At 45.4% G+C, this 17,446-nt stretch overlaps 1 protein-coding gene across 5 annotated transcripts in view; it reads left to right on the forward strand.

The window, feature by feature from the left end:
* Positions 1 to 13,855, forward strand: part of gcgra (glucagon receptor a) — a 38,268-nt gene extending 24,413 nt beyond the window's left edge. Inside the window, exons 2-14 of one of the 5 annotated variants that reach the window (XM_037090166.1) lie at positions 3,795 to 3,943; positions 4,333 to 4,429; positions 6,379 to 6,486; positions 6,633 to 6,727; positions 6,872 to 6,966; positions 7,587 to 7,779; positions 9,047 to 9,206; positions 9,327 to 9,387; positions 9,929 to 9,998; positions 11,059 to 11,147; positions 11,239 to 11,383; positions 12,447 to 12,488; positions 12,778 to 13,855. In XM_037090166.1, the coding sequence (XP_036946061.1) occupies positions 3,890 to 3,943; positions 4,333 to 4,429; positions 6,379 to 6,486; positions 6,633 to 6,727; positions 6,872 to 6,966; positions 7,587 to 7,779; positions 9,047 to 9,206; positions 9,327 to 9,387; positions 9,929 to 9,998; positions 11,059 to 11,147; positions 11,239 to 11,383; positions 12,447 to 12,488; positions 12,778 to 13,143 (1,575 nt within the window). In that variant the 5' untranslated portion in view covers positions 3,795 to 3,889 and the 3' untranslated portion in view covers positions 13,144 to 13,855. Of the gene's footprint in view, positions 1 to 3,794; positions 3,944 to 4,332; positions 4,430 to 5,296; positions 5,440 to 6,378; positions 6,487 to 6,632; positions 6,728 to 6,871; positions 6,967 to 7,586; positions 7,780 to 9,046; positions 9,207 to 9,326; positions 9,388 to 9,928; positions 9,999 to 11,058; positions 11,148 to 11,238; positions 11,384 to 12,446; positions 12,489 to 12,777 lie in introns of those variants that run through there. The other 4 variants (XM_037090167.1, XM_037090170.1, XM_037090168.1 and 1 more) reach the window with 4 other exon arrangements.
* Positions 13,856 to 17,446: the final 3,591 nt, after the last annotated feature.

Genomic DNA, 17,446 nt, shown 5'->3' on the forward strand with positions numbered 1-17,446 from the left:
TGCGGCGTGTTTCAACACGACGCTCCGTCTCCTCTGAACTCTGCGTCACCCCATCATCAGATAGTATTCTGAGGTATGAACATGGCGTTGCTCTGAGGAAAGAAGGACGAATACACGAAAACACTCCCTCAGAGTTTTGCTACCTACTTGATTGACGTCAGTGATGTATTTCAGAAACAAAGCGAGGTTCCTGAACGTCTCATCGATAAAATGGAAAACTGATGATGCAGGAGGGTTCTGCGTTTGTGAGGCCGCATGATGGATTGTTGCTCAGGGGCATTTTCTGAACCGGACAGTCATTGTGTTTTTCCAAGAGGTTTGTTTTTGATCCTTGCTGCTCCCACTCGGCCCGCATTCACGCACGCATACTCCCTCTTTTGTAATTTTATTTGTCAGACGGCGTAATCGAATGAAAGGTAAGTACTCTCGAGCAAAACAACAGTAATTGTTAGTGGCCATTGTGTCGAGCCCCTCCACAACGTGCACTTGAACGCAGAGAGCGCTTCGGGACGATTCAGAGAATCTGCGTCATTCAGTTACGATCGCCGGCGTATTTTATTTTTTTATACAAATGTAAGAAAATGACAGGGACGTTATTCAAACTAATCGCCGTCCGTCCTTTTCAATCAAAGGGGAGCAATGACCCTTTAGTGTCTCTGTTTAAATCATCTATTTAGTTAGTACAACATTTGAATCACAGCACGTCTCACACACAGAACGCGTCCCGAGGCTGTTTCAGGATGAAATCACCAGAAGTGAAACAGGCCCAGAAAAACCCGAGAGGTCCCTCTGGCCGTCGATACCACTCTTAAATCAGATGTGCAACAATAGTGATAAAAGCTCCAGGTCATTTCCCGGAACAGAGCGCTCGCGAGGCTGAACAACACATGTTTCCAGAGGACCTTGATCGGTGTGGATCCACAGCGGGGCCCGAGCTCCGGCAGGATATCATGACAGCAGAACACACTAATTACCCTCACACCTTCGAGGATATTAGTTCCATGTCAGCTGCCGCCAAACGGCCCAACAGACGTGTTTGTCTGTGACAAATCTGCACAAATAAAGCATCCAAGACTCGGGAAGGTTTGTCTTCAGGGCGTGTCTGTTAAAATCCTTTCTTGCTTTTTTTTCTGCAGTGAGCGTTACAAGCACTGACTGCACTTTTTTTTTTTTTTTTTTAGGGAAAGCCTTATTTTGCGTTCGGCTGGGGGGCACTCGGTGATGTCGGGTCTAAAAATATGCAGATGTGATATGAAGCAAAGGAGAAAAACTTCTTCGCCTGCAACCGGAGAGAGAGAGAGAAAGTAGTCAAACTTTAAAGGAGCATCTCGGTTTGTCTCTGGATTTGAGGACATGCTTCACTTTCTCTCACGACGAAGTTGTTCTCAGCTGTACAGAAACATATGTGATAGATTTGGAGCTCTCTTCTCTGTGCTGATTTGAAACACATTGCAACATATGCGCTTCTCAACCTCACATGGAAACTTGGAGCGTATGTAATGTGTAGTGGGTCAAAAACAAAAAAAAAAAAAGAAGGTCTCTGGGGCCGGGAAGGGTTGAGACGCCCTTTTTTTCTGTCTCACCTCCTGGTTAATCATTGCTTCCACTCGGTGCTAAGTTGCAGAAAGTGTTGCGGGCGAAGGCTGGAGTGTTGGGAAATGAGCGCCCATATGTGTGTTTGTGGAACGGGAAAGAGAGCGAGAGAGCGAGAGCGAGAGAGAGAGAGATAAGCAGGGAAACTCTTGGGAAAGTGTGATACAGCAGCGATGCCCCCGTCAGCGAGAGCATGTGCTCGGCCACATGTTAGTCAGCCTGCTGCACATGGACACACAGAATGATGACTGAGCACTTTCTGTCGTAACAACTTACATAATGAAGCTTTATTTATAATACACCTAAAGAGCTGCAGTCGTTATGTCTGGACGCACTTCATCTACTCGTCTTTTAGTGTTGATTTCCTAAACAAACCCTCACTCGCCTCCTCACATCCTGAAGCTGCGTGTCGTCCTGCTGGTGCCGTTTAGTTCACAGAGACTTCGATCTCCTCGCCCACCTCCGTGAAACAGTTCGATTTTCTCTTTCTGTTCATGACTAAACCCCTCGACTGTGAGGGGGAATCGCGAGACAGAGGGTGGATTTTGGATTCATAAAACCTGTTTATCAAGGAGTTTTATCGCAGAGGATCATTTGTGAATTAAACATGAGCACACAGTCAGAAAATTATCTTTCAGAAAAGTCTTATTACTACACAAATTCTAGATCTGTTGGGTTTCAGTGGCTTGGATGACACTTTACGCCAGATGAGCCAATTTATTTTGCTTTATTTATGTATTTCGTACGTTTTAAACCAGGTCCCCGTCGACTTGAGTTGTTCAGGAGAATGCTGCGTCGCTGCGTCGCTCCAGAAATGTTTGTAGACTTTGAAACTTCACCATCACGGGAACGAGAAGATTCTTTCAAATTTCTGTTTCTGGGTGAACATGTCCCTTGGGTTTACGTATATAAAATGAGGCGTCAGATGTTGTTGATGCTCAGTCTGGTGCTGCTGACATAATGTGGCTCTTATTTTGTCATTCCGTCTGTTTCACATGTTAACGACTTGAAGTGCCTTCAACGTCCAAATGAGCCGTTCCCAAATCAAAGCTGAGTCATCGCATACCAGAGATGCTTCTTTGTTTTACGGCACTTGGGTCGCTGTGTGCGGTGAAATCACAGTGGAAACAGGATTGTGACATGTGTCTGATGGTGTTAAGGGCACAAAAGTCAGCACTGTGATCTCAGCTGGACCAGTCGTGACCTGATGTCAGACAAGACAAGAGTGAGTCTGATCCCCGAGGCGCCCGAGGCAATCAGTCAGTCTGTACTCCAGCTAATGCTAACTGCATCCTGTGGTCATTACACTGAACAGGCCATTAAGAAGAAAGTATGGCTCTTTGGTTTAGATATTATCTGAAGTTCTGACTTCCAGTAGAGCTTTGTAATACACAGGGCGGACCTTTAGATTATGACTCCTGCCGGCTAATTCAGCCCAGACTTCAGAAGCTTTGTTGACATGTCGGGTTAAGAGACTCTTTCTTGAGCGCATACATTAAAAAAAAAAAAGCTGCACATCTCTCACGACGCATTGTTGCTCTTATCGCTTGAGCCAAACAAAAAAGAAAAGTCCACACACATCAGCACGAGCCCGTCCTCCTCCCACGCCACGAGACTGGAACAGAATGGAATTTGAAACGTTTTAGCCAAAAATGTTTCCATGGTCAAGGTGTTTTTTGCAGAAACGTTTCAGATTTCGTTCCGTTCTCCGGCTTCAAACGACTCTCTCGGTGGAGTTTGTGGCGTCCGTCGACACGCAAGGTGAGTGACCTCTGGCACACAGGCTCAGTCAGACACTGACGGGCTTTAAGATGAAGGTGGACGGCCGCCAACTGTGAGTCACGGACTGAGTGCAGCTCTGCTGAGACGCAGCTGTCTCGCTGATGGGACGAACAGCGTTTTCCTGGAGGTTTTCGGTCCTGTACTTGATGTTCTGGATCATCTAATTTTGGATGGACCGTCCTGATGCATCTTTCATTTGTGCATCTTCATTTAAGCCTTGTCTCGGTATAAATGGACCCGATCAGCTTCATAATGCATATCTCCCTCCACATTAACTGAGCCTATTTATGATCTTTATTCTTTGTCCCGGCCTCTTCCTGTTTTGGCCCCTCCTGATGCACGTGGCCAAGTTGAAACGAGGTACTGGGTGGTGTGTTTGCAGTGAGCTTTGATGGATTGTGTGTCTCTGTGTCATCCAGGCAGTGTGGCGAGCGTAGATAAGCCCCCTTATGAGGTGAAAACCCCGTCCCCGTCCTGCAGTAACCTCTCCCAGCACCAACAGCAGGAATAAGGGATGTCACGGCTGTTCCTCCTTTTGGCAATGCTCATTGTCTGCTGCAGCGTCCAGGTGGGTCCTGAGAGAGAACACACAAACACACACATACACACTTTGTCCCGGAGGTAAACAGCCTCTACGCAAGTCAGTGAACTTCCATTAGTCACTGGCCTTTACAGTGCGGGGGCGGTTTTGTTTCTGTACCTCTGAAACGAGCCAGAGAGCCGCGGTGAAGAAGCCGAAAAAACAAACTTCCCGTCGCTGTTTTTAATGACACAAGACACAAACTCCGCCCTCCCACATACAGTCAACACGTTAGTGGGACCAACGTCACCCTGATGGATTATATCCTCGTCTGCAACACGTGAATTCCAATTCGGGTGATGCATCCATTTTGTCCTGCTGACGGTACAGCTCATCCCGGTGTAACTGGACGTCATGTGCTCCATTATTTTCCTCAGGTGTCTCCCACCGCCACCCTGGATAAGCTGAAGGAGAGCTGGAAGTTGTACATGATCGAGTGCGAGAACAACAACAGCCGAGAACCAGCGAGCACCGGTGAGCAGAACACACCGTCTGTCCACTTGACGGCAAAGGAAATCGACACAGGGATGTTTGTTGATATATTAAAATTATAAGCATACAGTTACCTACTTAGACATCGAGCAGATACAGAGCAGCATTAGCTGTCATTAGCAGGCGTCTCTCTGGGCGCTTGACACACAGGTTTCATCTACACAAATGAGCCAGAAACCGCGAAATGACTCGTTTCACTGGAAGCCCCATTGCATTAAAAAGCAGGTTTAAGTGGGATTTCTTTGGCTAACTGAAGCGGGATAAATTACATTTTTGTACATCTTTTAGCTCCGTTTTTGTCTCCACCACCTCCTGAGAGACATATCGGACCGTTTGGCTGCTAAAAGCTCCGCTATGTTTACCAGGTCGTTGCAAACATTGCCTGCCTGAGTCCTGTACAGTGTAAAATGCGCCATATTGCCATCGTTTAAACCTAATTGTTGCTTTTAACGTGCATCACATCACCACTTAATAAACCCTGTAAGCACTGAGGAAATGTTCCCATCCATAAAAAAAAGCAGCACATGAATACATTAATCTCTGGTTAATCATCACTTCACTACTCTGACAACATTTCTGTGTGAAAGAGATATTTTGCGTCGACATAATCTGCTTTCACATTAGAGAGGAAGTCAGTATTTACCCTCACCTCGGTGTGCAGGGGCAACTCTCTAATGCAGCAGAGCAGGTAATGGTTCGGTCACCAGACTGTGGAGTGGCAGCAATTTCCTCTCCGGGCTGAAAACCCTTGTATAATCAGTCTGCTTCCAACCGCTCCCAGTTTTGTGTTTGCTGCACCACACTGCTGTCTGCACACACACAGAGCTCCAGTTTGAGTGTTTAACTACATGATGAATTGCTGCTCTTGAGTTGCATTACAGTCTGTTAGCTTGTGTAGTTCTGTAGATGTGGAGATGCTCCAACTTTCGAAAAGGCCGCTTCCATCACTGAACACAGGATCACAGGTGTTGAGGAGAGACGGACCACTTTATGTACGTCAGAGGTCATTCCAGAAACTTCCTAAAGTCGGAAGTCTGTCTTATCTCAGTTTAGGATGAAAACTCTTATCAAAGGATAGGAATTTAGCTGTTACAGAACCATCGTATCATAATGTTTTTTGAGTTAGGAATCCGAAATTAGGATGGCATAGCCTTAAAGTCAGAAGAAACAGGCTAACACTGTAGTCAGCCTGTGGGAAAAGCTAACACTAATATTAGCCTATTAACACCAATGTTAGCCTAGCCTGTTTCTAGAAACTAACAGAGATGTTACCCTGTTGGAGAAGCTAACACGGATGTTAGCCTGTTGGAAAAGCTAACACTGATGTTAGCCTGTAAAGGAAATTTACACCAATGTTAGCCTAGCCTGTTTCTAGAAGCTAACAATAAAGTTAGCCTGTTGGAAAAGCTAACACTGATGTTAGCCTGTAAAGGAAATTTACACCAATGTTAGCCTAGCCTGTTTCTAGAAGCTAACCGAGGTGTTAGCCTGTTTCTTGCACTGATATCAACTTATAAGCTTTACATTTCACAGACCATGTATGAGTTTCCTAATTTGCCATGAGACATACGGTCAGAGACAGGATAGGTTGAGATCACAGCCATGAGATAGTCTTTGAAACAGACAGAACTGGCTGTTAAGACATGTTTCTGTTACCAGCCAGCTGACCTGTCCATGCACTAACAACCAGAACTGTTTATATGCTTTGTTGAGAAGATGAAAGTTGAGGTATAACCAGCAGGTCATCGACGCAGGACTCTGAAGTCAAGATGAAAGTCCGTGATGTGTCGGCCACACAGACCATAATGACCAACATCACTTCAAAGACATGTTACTTCCCCGACCACTCCAGTCTGTACACACACAGAGTATAAGGGCTGTGGAAATGTGGAGCAATCCAACATAAACATCATGCTGTTTTCTGCCCTCAGGTCTTGTGTGCAACAGGACTTTTGACAATTACGCCTGCTGGCCGGACGGACTCCCGAACACCACGGTCAGCGTGTCGTGTCCGTGGTATCTGCCCTGGCACCATGAAGGTAAGAGACATGTGGGAGGGTTTGTTGATGCAGAGTAACTTAAAATATCCTGCAGAGACAGACAGCTGTCCGTGATGACTGCACTTTCCAGTAAATCACACAGACCGTGTGTGTGTGTGTGTGTGTGTGTGTGTGTGTGTGTGTAGTTCGGCACGGCATGGTGTATCAGGAATGTGACGCAAACGGCCAGTGGGTGACCATGAAAAATACCAGCGAGTGCGACTCTAGTGATCCAAATGAGGTGAGAGGAGTCTCTTTTCTATCAGAGAAACAAATAAGATATTAATCACACACCTTCTCACCTAACGACAACCAGTCTAAAGTCCTTTGTGTGTGTGTGTGTGTGTGTGTGTGTGTGTGTGTGTGTGTGTGTTCTCATTTGAAGCAGTATTACAGTCATATTCGGGTCATGTACACGGTGGGCTATTCCTTATCACTGGTGGCTTTGGTGTTGGCGCTTGGCATCCTCATATTCTTCAGGTAATAATGATTTTCACTTTGAATTCAATTCTGAGAAATACAGGGGGAAGTACAAGGAACTCATATTAACACGACGGCCATTTTTACTCAGACATCACGCTCAAGGGGAATGAAGCTAACTTTTGTAGCAGCCAAAACATGTAATTACAAAGTGATGTGATGCACTGCTGCCTCTTTGTTCCCGACGACATGAAGGACCAGGTGATTTTATAGCCGGGAAGTCGAACCATTTTGTCTTCGTGTAACGTCCTTGGCTCAAGGCTGCAATACATAAATAGATAAACAGATTGTTGGCTATAAAGTGGTCGTTGCATATGTTAGCTGTTGTCTAATGTGAGGTAAATAAACACGACCCGATTTCACTCCTGACTGACGTTATCCAGCTGCAGTGAAAATGGCCGTTGTGCGAATGTGGTTTATTAGGCAGCTTAGCTTAGCTTAGCTTAGCTTAGCACAGAGACTGGAGGCAGGGGGAACAGCTAGCCTGGCGCTAATTAAACTTTATACAAAAGTTTGAAATGACATTTTGCTGCCACGGCAATAAGTCAGCTCAAACTCAGAATGAACAAATTTAAAGCTGCGGCTGTATTGATCACAGAATCTCTCCTGCCGTTCATCAGGAAGCTGCACTGCATGAGGAACAACATCCACATGAACCTGTTCGCCTCCTTCATTCTGCGAGCGCTGTCCATCCTCATTAAAGACGCTTTGCTGGAGGCCACCAACATCACATCGCAGGACCTCAGCAGGGACCAGGAGCAGGGGTTCCCCCAGGCGTCCATGCCTCCAGTGGAGCTGTTGGTCAACAACGGGGTCAGTACCGATCCCGCGGCTCGGCTACGAGCTGCACAGGGCAGCGTCGCTCAGAGATAACAGAGGGACCGCAGAGATATTATTAGAGGGTTACGTGATTTTTGTTTTTGCTACGGGGAGGGTCGTCTGAGAAAGTGGCTCTTCTTTTTTTAACACTCTGCATTTATCTTCCAGCCTCCGCTTGTGGGATTAATTAAAAAAGGAAATAAATAGTCACAGACGAGGGTTTTAACACGAACAGCGGATCATCAGAGGTCAACGATCCTGATAATGTTTCAAGCTCGCTGAATAAGATCTCTACCAAAAGTCGTCCTTCACTTTCTTGTGTGTTTTTATAATACATTTTGAGCATTTTGCTTTATTTATCACATGATTTAAAGCAGCCAATTTAAGTTTTGGCTCACTGGTGGCTTCATAAATATAAATAAGCTTAAATAAGATTACTCCATCTCTGTAAAACTTTGTATAAAACTCCTTCTAATAAGTAATAAGGCCCTTTCAAATCCTTTTAACAAAAAAGATTATCATTATTTTCTATGCAAGTGTTAATAACTGCTAATAAATACATTATAAAGTTAGACTCAATAAATGTTTGTAAACAGTTACAAGAAACTCCTAAGACTTTATTAACATTGTGAAACTGTCATCAAGTTTATTAGAAGTGCTCGTAATAATAAATAATAACAGAGCTACAGCATATTCTGAGGGAGGGTGTTGCTTTTTGTAATATTAAAGGCTGAGATATAAAACTAATCCTCCGTCTGGACTGCGGTTCAGTCCCTCAGAATCTGGGATGAATCCAGAAAGCACTCAGCGCTGCGCAATCTGTGTTTTTAATATCGGATAATATTTACATTTTTCAGTCTGTACTCGACCATTATGTTTAAATAATATAGATAACAGAATATAAAAAGAAATAACACAAGACTACATCAGGTCTATTAAATATTGCACAGCTGTAATTATGATTCATATAAATACGCAGTTGTATGTGTAGGACATAATAACCGTAATTGTAGCCACGAAGATAATTGCAGCAACTAACGATCCGTGAAAGCATGGAGGGGTTAACGACATGGGCTGGTGTGTAGAGTGTGTAGAGTGTGTAGTTTGTGTGTTGGGGGTCACATCTGGCGGAGGTCGGAGTCAAAGTTGCGGCTGCTGTTGAATCTCGCGGCCGTCAGCACAAAGCCTGGACCCAGGTGGCGGCAGAAGGAGCTCCCATGTGTTGTTTAGTTTTTTTTGTTTTTTTTTATATATCTCGCAGACGACGGTCAGCTGCCGCATCGCCGTGGTGATGATGCAGTACAGCATCATGGCCAACAGCTACTGGCTGCTGGTGGAGGGCATCTACCTCCACAACCTGCTGGTCATCACCGTGTTCACAGAGAGGAACTACTTCAAGATCTACCTGTGCATCGGCTGGGGTGAGCCAGCCGCCATGTTGAATGTAAATCAAATGTGTGTGAAAACGAAGGAAGCTTGAGTCGGAGCAGATAAATGTGAACGGCTGCTTTGCAATTTAGGCCGCTCTCGTTTCTTCACAGGTACCCCGTTAATATTCCTCGTCCCCTGGGTGGCGTCTAAATACCTGTATGAAAACTACGAGTAAGTTTCCACAGCGCTCCTCCTCCCCCTCGGCCTCCTCCTCCCCCTCGGCCTCCTCCTCCCCCTCCTCCTCCTCCTCCTCCTCCTCCTCCTCCTCTCAACAGCATCTCACATCTTAGAAAGCTGGCAGACGTGCTCGTCTCCTCAGCTCACGGTCAATTTACCACGTAATTACAAGACGAGGCTGTGAATTAATGTTTTCACACGAACTGCAACTGGACGCCAAATGTAGAAACTATGTCAGGGCAGCAGTTGTGTTGGAAAACTTATTAAATATTTGATGATAACAGTCAGCGCCTAAACTTTATAATACAATCTCTGAGGGCCTGCAGCGTCCGGGGGGGGATTTGAAGGCAGGAATTTCTGAAGACACGATGTGTTGTTATGTAAAGCTGTAAAAAAAAACCCTGTGGCGCTGCTGCGTGTCACAGTTTGGCTGCCAGTCTCACAGCAGCTGCAGGACAGTGTGATAAAATGTACAGCGTTTATATCCACTCGTATGTCACTGATCTCTCCTCTAATAACTTTCTTTTTTTTTCAGGTGCTGGGAGCAAAATATAAACATGAACTTCTGGTGGATCATCCGATCGCCGATACTGCTGGCAGTTGTGGTAATTTCCTTCTTCTCATCCCGATGCTGTCACTTCGCTCCTCCACGCTCCCTCCCTTCCTCCCTCCACGTCACATCACGATACTTTCCGAACGTTTCAGTCCAAAAAAGGCCTGATAAGTTAAATAAGTCCTCACACATTTGCCCGCCGCTCTTGAATTCCAGCAGTTCTTCTTCTATTCATACGCTCTACAATATTAAACACGTCTCTTTTATTCATGAGGTGTAAAAGGCTGTCTGTGCTGGGGGGCGAACATGAGGGAACATCTTCAGACTCAAAGGTTTTTGGATTAAAGAAATATGAATTTTCTTGTGTTCTGACCGTCTACAACAGTTTGTCCACTCTGTGACTTTTTAAACATTTTTTTTTTATAGGTGTGCACCGCTGAAGGTCACATCAGAGCTTTTTATATAAGTCTGATTTATCACGGCTCTTTAAATTAAGCCCACTGACGCAGACATCCTGGCATTTCTTTCCATGCATTAATCGTCCTGCTAAGTGGCCTGTATCCCGCAGGAATTCCTGTGTTTGAGTTGTCGCAGGGACGGGAGGGCCGGTTCCCATTTCAGTGTTTCCCTCCTTATCCTGATCCCACCAGAGTCCGAGCTGCACATCAGAGCAGAGTGCTGCAGTCAGTAGTCAACAATGTGTGTTTGTTTGACCTGCAGTTTTTTTGCTTTTTTTTAATCCTTATCTCTTCATCTAATCCTGATTATATGTCACTATAAGACCTTTGCTAAACGTTCCTTCATCATGCAGTCGTTTGCGGATGGATGTCACGTGTAGTAACGTCCTGTGTTTCACAAAGTGCCGACCTGGAAGTGATTTTCATTACAGACCCCCCCCGCTGTGCTCAGAAATGTCAGCTGTAGTGTGAAGCTTCCCTGATAACAAAGGGCCTCTGCTGTGTGTGTGCAGTAATGTTAAAGGTTGTGTTCACTCAAACGACCCACAACACGCGCTGTGCTCTTTCTGTTCCTTTGTCCCACCTATGCCAATATTTTTGTATCTGTATGAAACATCATTGATTTCCTGTCCAACTGTTTTGTTTCTTTCACAGATCAACTTCCTCATCTTCGTCCACATCATCAAAATACTCGTGTCCAAACTGCGAGCGCACCAAATGAGATACACGGATTACAAATTCAGGTAGTTAAGACCTTGAAGCAGGTTTTTCTTCTTTGTGGTTCGATCGTTCTCTCGTCTCACTCGTGACTTCTCGCTGTCTTTTGTCTCTCAGGTTGGCGAAGTCGACGCTGACTCTGATCCCTCTGCTGGGAATCCATCAGGTGGTCTTCATCTTCGTGACGGACGAGTCCACCATGACCACCATCGGGCTGCGTCTCACCAAGCTCTTCATCGACCTCTTCTTCTCCTCCTTCCAGGTTGGACGAACTTAAGCATCTTTGAATGATTCATGAGCAAACACCACGGCTTTTATGGAGTACGGAAATATGAAATATCCTGCTTCAAGGCTAACGGGATGAATCAGGTTTGAGTTGGCGTCAGCCGGTGAATCAGGGATCTTGAGACAGTGTTGAGGCATTTTATGGGTCCATGAGTCCTTCTGTTTATCCTGCACGTGGACAAAATTAAAAAATGAATAATGAATTTTGTTTTGGGGGAGAGATGAGAGAGCTGAGCGCCACAGAAGATGGATCGACATGCCTCATTAGGATGAAACACAAAGTTTAAAGCGCTGTCTTTGTTCTCAAATATGAGACGAACAAGATTAATTGGAAGGCGCACGACTGCAGCCGAGAATTCATTTATCTCCTAATCAAATCCGGATCAACATTCCCGCTGCACCGAACTGACAGCAGAGCACTAAAGTTAAGTTGAAGCTTGTTCAGTGATCTGTTCAGACGTCTGAGTTTCCCTTCCCCCAGACATTTTGCAAAGTGCAATGTTTACATTTGTGTCAGAAGGGATTATATTAACATAATGTCGTATCAGCGCTGCTAACTGGCTGCAGCACGCCGTGAGATAACAACAGTGACCTTTTTGCTGCGGGGACATTTTCAGATTACAGCAAAAACCAACGGGGGACAAAATTGGCTTGATTGATTGAGCCACAGGGAGACGAGGACACAGTCAGAATGCCACAGTCAAAGTTCAGACATGAGACAGAATAAACTCTATTAGACCATTTTAACAATCAAATTAATGCTTATATGCCGGTTTTTGATTCCCAAAAGGGAGCAGTCACGAGCAGCAGGTCATGTAAATCATCAGACTGCGTTCAGAAGACGTTAAAAGTTGTTTTTTAAAAGGTATTAATCATAAATTCTATTCTGTATTGATGCGCCAACGTCCTCAGCTGCAGCGCACGTTATAGCATCACGTTGACAAACTCCCTGTTGATTTTCAAAATAAAGTGTCATTGATTTTGTATCTGTCACGATCGTGTTGATCTCGGGTACTGACCCAGTGTTGTTGTCTCCACAGGGTCTCTTGGTGGCCATCTTGTACTGCTTTGTCAACAAAGAAGTGAGTCTCCTGATCAGCGGGACGAAAACACAGTTCCTGATACCGACTCTCTTTCTGTTTCTGGGTTTTGGCTGCTTGTGCAGGAACAAATCTGTTGCATACAGCTGGACAGGACGCCGCTCAGACGTAGCAGCATCCAGTTTCTAATAAATAAACGATGTGGTATTGGATTGTGTAACAGCTGATTCAGATTCCAGCATTTTCAGCAGTTGTATCAATATCAGAACAACCCTGAAAAACACATCTGTCAACTTCCCCTTTTCCCTTTCCTCTCCATCCTCTTCCTCAGGTGCAGTCCGAGATCCTGAAGAAGTGGAAGCGCTGGAAGCTCGGGAGGAACATCGAGGAGGAGTACCGCCACACGTACAGCAATACCCCAAACACCAAGAGTGGCAGCCTGATGAACCACGTCCCTCGGCTGCCTCATCTCCCGGACATCGCCAAGTCCTCCACCCCGGCCTGCACGCCCGAGGAGCGGCACATGCTTGTGGCCGGATGCCACAACGGCGCGATCCACAGTAAGGACGACGACCGGTGCTGCTCGCCACTGCACAAGGGAACCATCAGCAACTGCACCGTGGTGGAGGACATCGGCCTCATGGACAAGGTGCAGTGTTACGAGGGCCAGCGGGAGAACGTGGAGAGCCACCTGTGACAGGCTCCTGTAATGAGAACTTGATGGATAAAGTTGGAGGGTCGCTCGGCTCTCACGTGGCTCTGACACACTGCCCTGGGTGGCTGTGAGGAGCTGGGCTGATAGAGTCATCTGTCAGAGAGATCAGCGTGACTGGGAGACTGAGCGGCACTCAGCACCTCTCCGCAGCCTGAGAGCGAACGCGGCGGACGTTCCACGCCGAAAAATGTCTGATGTGTGCTGTGAGCCTCGTGAGAGGACTTCTGTGGATGTTTGTCGGATACCGAGAGAAAACTGATGCGTGCTGAGCATCCCGAGACAGATAAGCCATGTAAAATAACAAGAAAAACCTCAAACAACAGCGGCAACAAATACAACAACAAAAAAAAACAGACACAGGGTTCCTCGCTCGAAGCCTCTGCTTTTATTTGTGCTGTGTATCAAATGTGTGTTTTGTGGTACTGGAGCTTAAAGACAAACTGGACACTGAACTGCATACAGACAAACACAGGTGACACAGGACCAGGTGTTAGCGAACAGAGTCGACGCGTCTTTCTTCTTCTTCTTTTGTCGCTTTGCTGTTTCTTTCACGAACATGTACAGATTTAGAAGAAGCTCTCTGCTGACTGTACCTCAGACGTGACGGTGACCACAGTGTTCTGTTTCGATATTGGCAGCTGATCTCACCGGGTCATTCCTGGCTCACATGTACAGAAAACAAAAACAAAAAAAAGGTCCAGAGATGAATTATAAATAAGCTAATAAGCTGCTGAGGGCTACTGTGGAAATGTGCGAGGCGAGTTGTGGGAATAGTTGCAAATCTGTGCCACTGAATATGTTTTTTCTTTTCTCTCTCCCTCCCGCCGTCTCATCAGGATGTCGTCTGACTCACGCACGCCTTGTCGTGTTATTTGAATTTCTACACATCGGTGCAATCAGCTCCCCTCCCCCCCCGGGATGAACACTGATACGGGAGACCGTGCTCTCAAATCAAAGGATGAAAATACGCATCAACTGTAAAAGCCACACATGCATGAAGTGTGAGTCTCGACACTGTGACTCAGAATAACGCCTGTGTTGTCGACGTTGAATATAGGCTGTCGTGCATGCAGATTGCGCAGATTTAGCGAGCTTCGCTTATAAACCGTGTTGAGTCATCTGACAGCGGCATCACATCTGTATCCACTGTGCAGCACAAAAGGCCAACATCAGTAACTGCATGCCAGAGGTGGGAAGTAACAAGGTACAAATCCTTTGTTACCGTACTTAAGTTTTCCAGGTGTCTGTACTTTACACAAGTATTTATTTTTCTGGCAACGTTTTACTTTTTCCTTCCTACATTTAAAAAAACAGGCTCATTACTTCAGTTTTAACGCATTCAAACAGATTTATTGATAAAAGTCGTGTTAGTGTCTCGTATCTGCAGCTCTCTGCCCGGATTTTATTCATGTTCTTACTTTGTCGCTGCTCGGGAAGCTTTACCAACCAAAAACTCAACAATCGACTGCCTTTGTGGTGCGTTCAGGAACAGCTGGGATGAATCAGACTGATTCTACGTTTAAGTTTATAGTCTTAGCTTGTAGAAATGAGGTATCCTTTTTTACTTTGATACTTTGAGTACATTTCAGAGCCTTTTTTACTTGAGTAAAGAAGTTGAATCACTTCTTCTTCTTCTTCTTCCACCTCTCATCTTTGTATTTGTACGTACTGAGTAAAGAATGTGTGTACTTCTTGCCACCTCTGCTGCATGCAGCCCGGTTACTCCACAGACAGTGTTTTATTATTATTATTATTATTATTCAGCCTCTCGATTCTCTGAACAAAACTCTGCAGCCTAAAAAAAAAAAAGTTGAACAAAAAAAAAAGAAACCTCTCCGGTGAGGCGTTCGAGTGTCAAAGGAAGCTGAACGAGCGGCGGTGCGTTCGCTTCTGAAAACGTGTATTTTTAAAGAAGGGAAGCCGAGCCGCCATTAATCCTTTTGAGTTTCGCCAGAACTAACTTGACTTTGTATGTATGACTATTTGCACAATGTTAATTTATAATTGGTAAATACTGTGTGTATGTATATATATATGTGTGTGTGTTTATACAGGTGATTTATTTGATTGCTGTCGATATATTTCATAACATATCCGTGCGAATGTGCGTGCGTTCAAGTATATTTTCAGGTCGGTATGAATGTGTGTAGTTTCAGTATTCAGTGGGATGAATGATTGGATACTGGGTTGATATAAAGCAGTGAAACAGGCTTCAAACAGCGGCGAGGGACGATGAGTCGGTGTGAGGCACGAGGACGACGCGGCTGGGTTTCATCATGGGAGCTGCGCTGGTGAGATTCCCTCAGCGACGTGCTCGTCATCCAGATAATAGCTCTGCATTTACACTTCAGCCAGGTGCTGGTGGTGGAAAAAAAAATTGCAGGCCGAGTCTGTTTTTCATCAGCGTCTGTCGAGGATTGTAATCGAGCAGGTGGATACTCGTTGGCGCTGGAGAATCTGCAGCGATCTTCTCGGAGAAATATTCAGACGCTGACACGGAAACGAAGGAATGTCGTGCACCTTGAGTTAAATATAGTATTTAGTAGAGTATATAAGTATATTGCTGATTTTATTTCCAACTAATACATGTATTTTAAGCTGTGACCATGTATGTTTTTTCGAAGCCAGCAGCTTGGGTCACTCCCCCCTCCTGTTCTGGACCAAAGCGGTTCTGTCTGAATGTATTCTTCAAGAGGCCCCGATTTCCTTTTTACTTTTCTCTTTTAAAAGGTGGTTATGTACAGTATATTTTCTGTCAGTGAGAAGCCGAAAGAGTTCATGTGTGTGTACAGTTCATCATATATTGTGTCCGCTTATCAAAACTTTGTTCAAATGGTGAAAGAATAAATTACAGTGAACGTGAAAGAGGATTTTTTTTTTTTTTAACTTAGCATCTTAGCAACTTAGCATCTTTTGTGTTGGCTCATCGTGATTGAATATGTGCAGTTCTGGACTTGTTGGCGATGCTTCTGGTTGGCTGAATGCCGGGCTGGCTAACATCAGAAGGTGAGTATTGATTCTACCTCGGGGTCGGGTCGCTGTTTGTGAGCACCCTCGGTTCATTTTTTGGGGGCCACTGGAAAGGTCAGCTCATACTCACTTAGAAAAACTGCCATGTTTCAGCTTACAGGTCACCTCAAGGTGCCAGTAAACTCCATCAGATGACCCGTTTCACTTCATCTGCGTTAGTTAAGGCTGCGTCCAACCATTTCTCTAACTCTGGAACTTCTCTCTCCAGCTCCGTTTGTTCATTTGTCAAGTATTTTGTGGCGTTTTAATTAGTACAACTGACTGCAACCGCCGTGGATACCTTCCAGGCGAGACTGGGTTTAGTCGATAATGTCTCCCACCTCTCTATGACGGATCACCTTTCACCCTCGAGTTTGGGAACAAGAACAACTATAATGAGTCCTACGAGCTCGTTCTTTCTGATGCCGGTCCAGCCAGCAGGGCATCGTGTTCGGTAGCCGCAAAATCAAAGACTAAAAGGACAGACGAGGTCTTAACGATGAGGAGTACAGGACGCCTTCTGACAGGTTCGGCTACCTTTAATGTTGTATTATTTCGCGCTATGATCCCTTCACATCTAGGTCAGTGAACACACCTGTGATTATTAAAACTGAAGCAAGCAGTGCTAAACATGGAGTCAGGATCATCGTTCTCGTCCTGCAACTTCACGAGGGCATTGCAAAGTAACAAAAACCGGAAGTGCAACACTAATCTGTGAAATAAACAACACTGTTGAGACAAAGACAGAAGGTTTAGCACATGACCATGACATGGCCTCAGTGTTGTCGGCTGACATCAGAGACAAATGACAGATTCCCTCAGGGGGATTGTATCTGGGGGGTCTCAGGGTCGCACATGAGATAATATTGTTTGGCAAATCGCACAGGCATAAATCCCAGGGGGGGCATGACCTCCAGCCCCGCGAACGATGTGCTCTGCCTCCTGCACTACATCAGCGTAAACACCACCGGCAGCGTTCGTCGTGGAGAAGAGTTACAGCAACTCAAGAATTCCTGTAGCTGCGTCGTCCATAATTGATGTCAGGTTTTCACGGCTGCATGTTTGAATTTCCAGATTAAATATTCAATATAGTTTTTGCACGCACGACACCTCCGCGGCTCCGCCAACCACCCACCGCTCCTCCAACCTTCGGGGGAAAACGCCGAGAGATTCGGAGAACAGGATGATTATTTTCTGCTCTTTCGTCAGTGAATTCCTTCCCGTACCGCTGGTTTCTCTCTTTCAGCAGTATGATGTTCGTTGTGGGGACAAAACG

This window comes from Acanthopagrus latus, chromosome 23 (genome assembly GCF_904848185.1).
Source record: "Acanthopagrus latus isolate v.2019 chromosome 23, fAcaLat1.1, whole genome shotgun sequence".
Taxonomy (NCBI): domain Eukaryota; kingdom Metazoa; phylum Chordata; class Actinopteri; order Spariformes; family Sparidae; genus Acanthopagrus; species Acanthopagrus latus.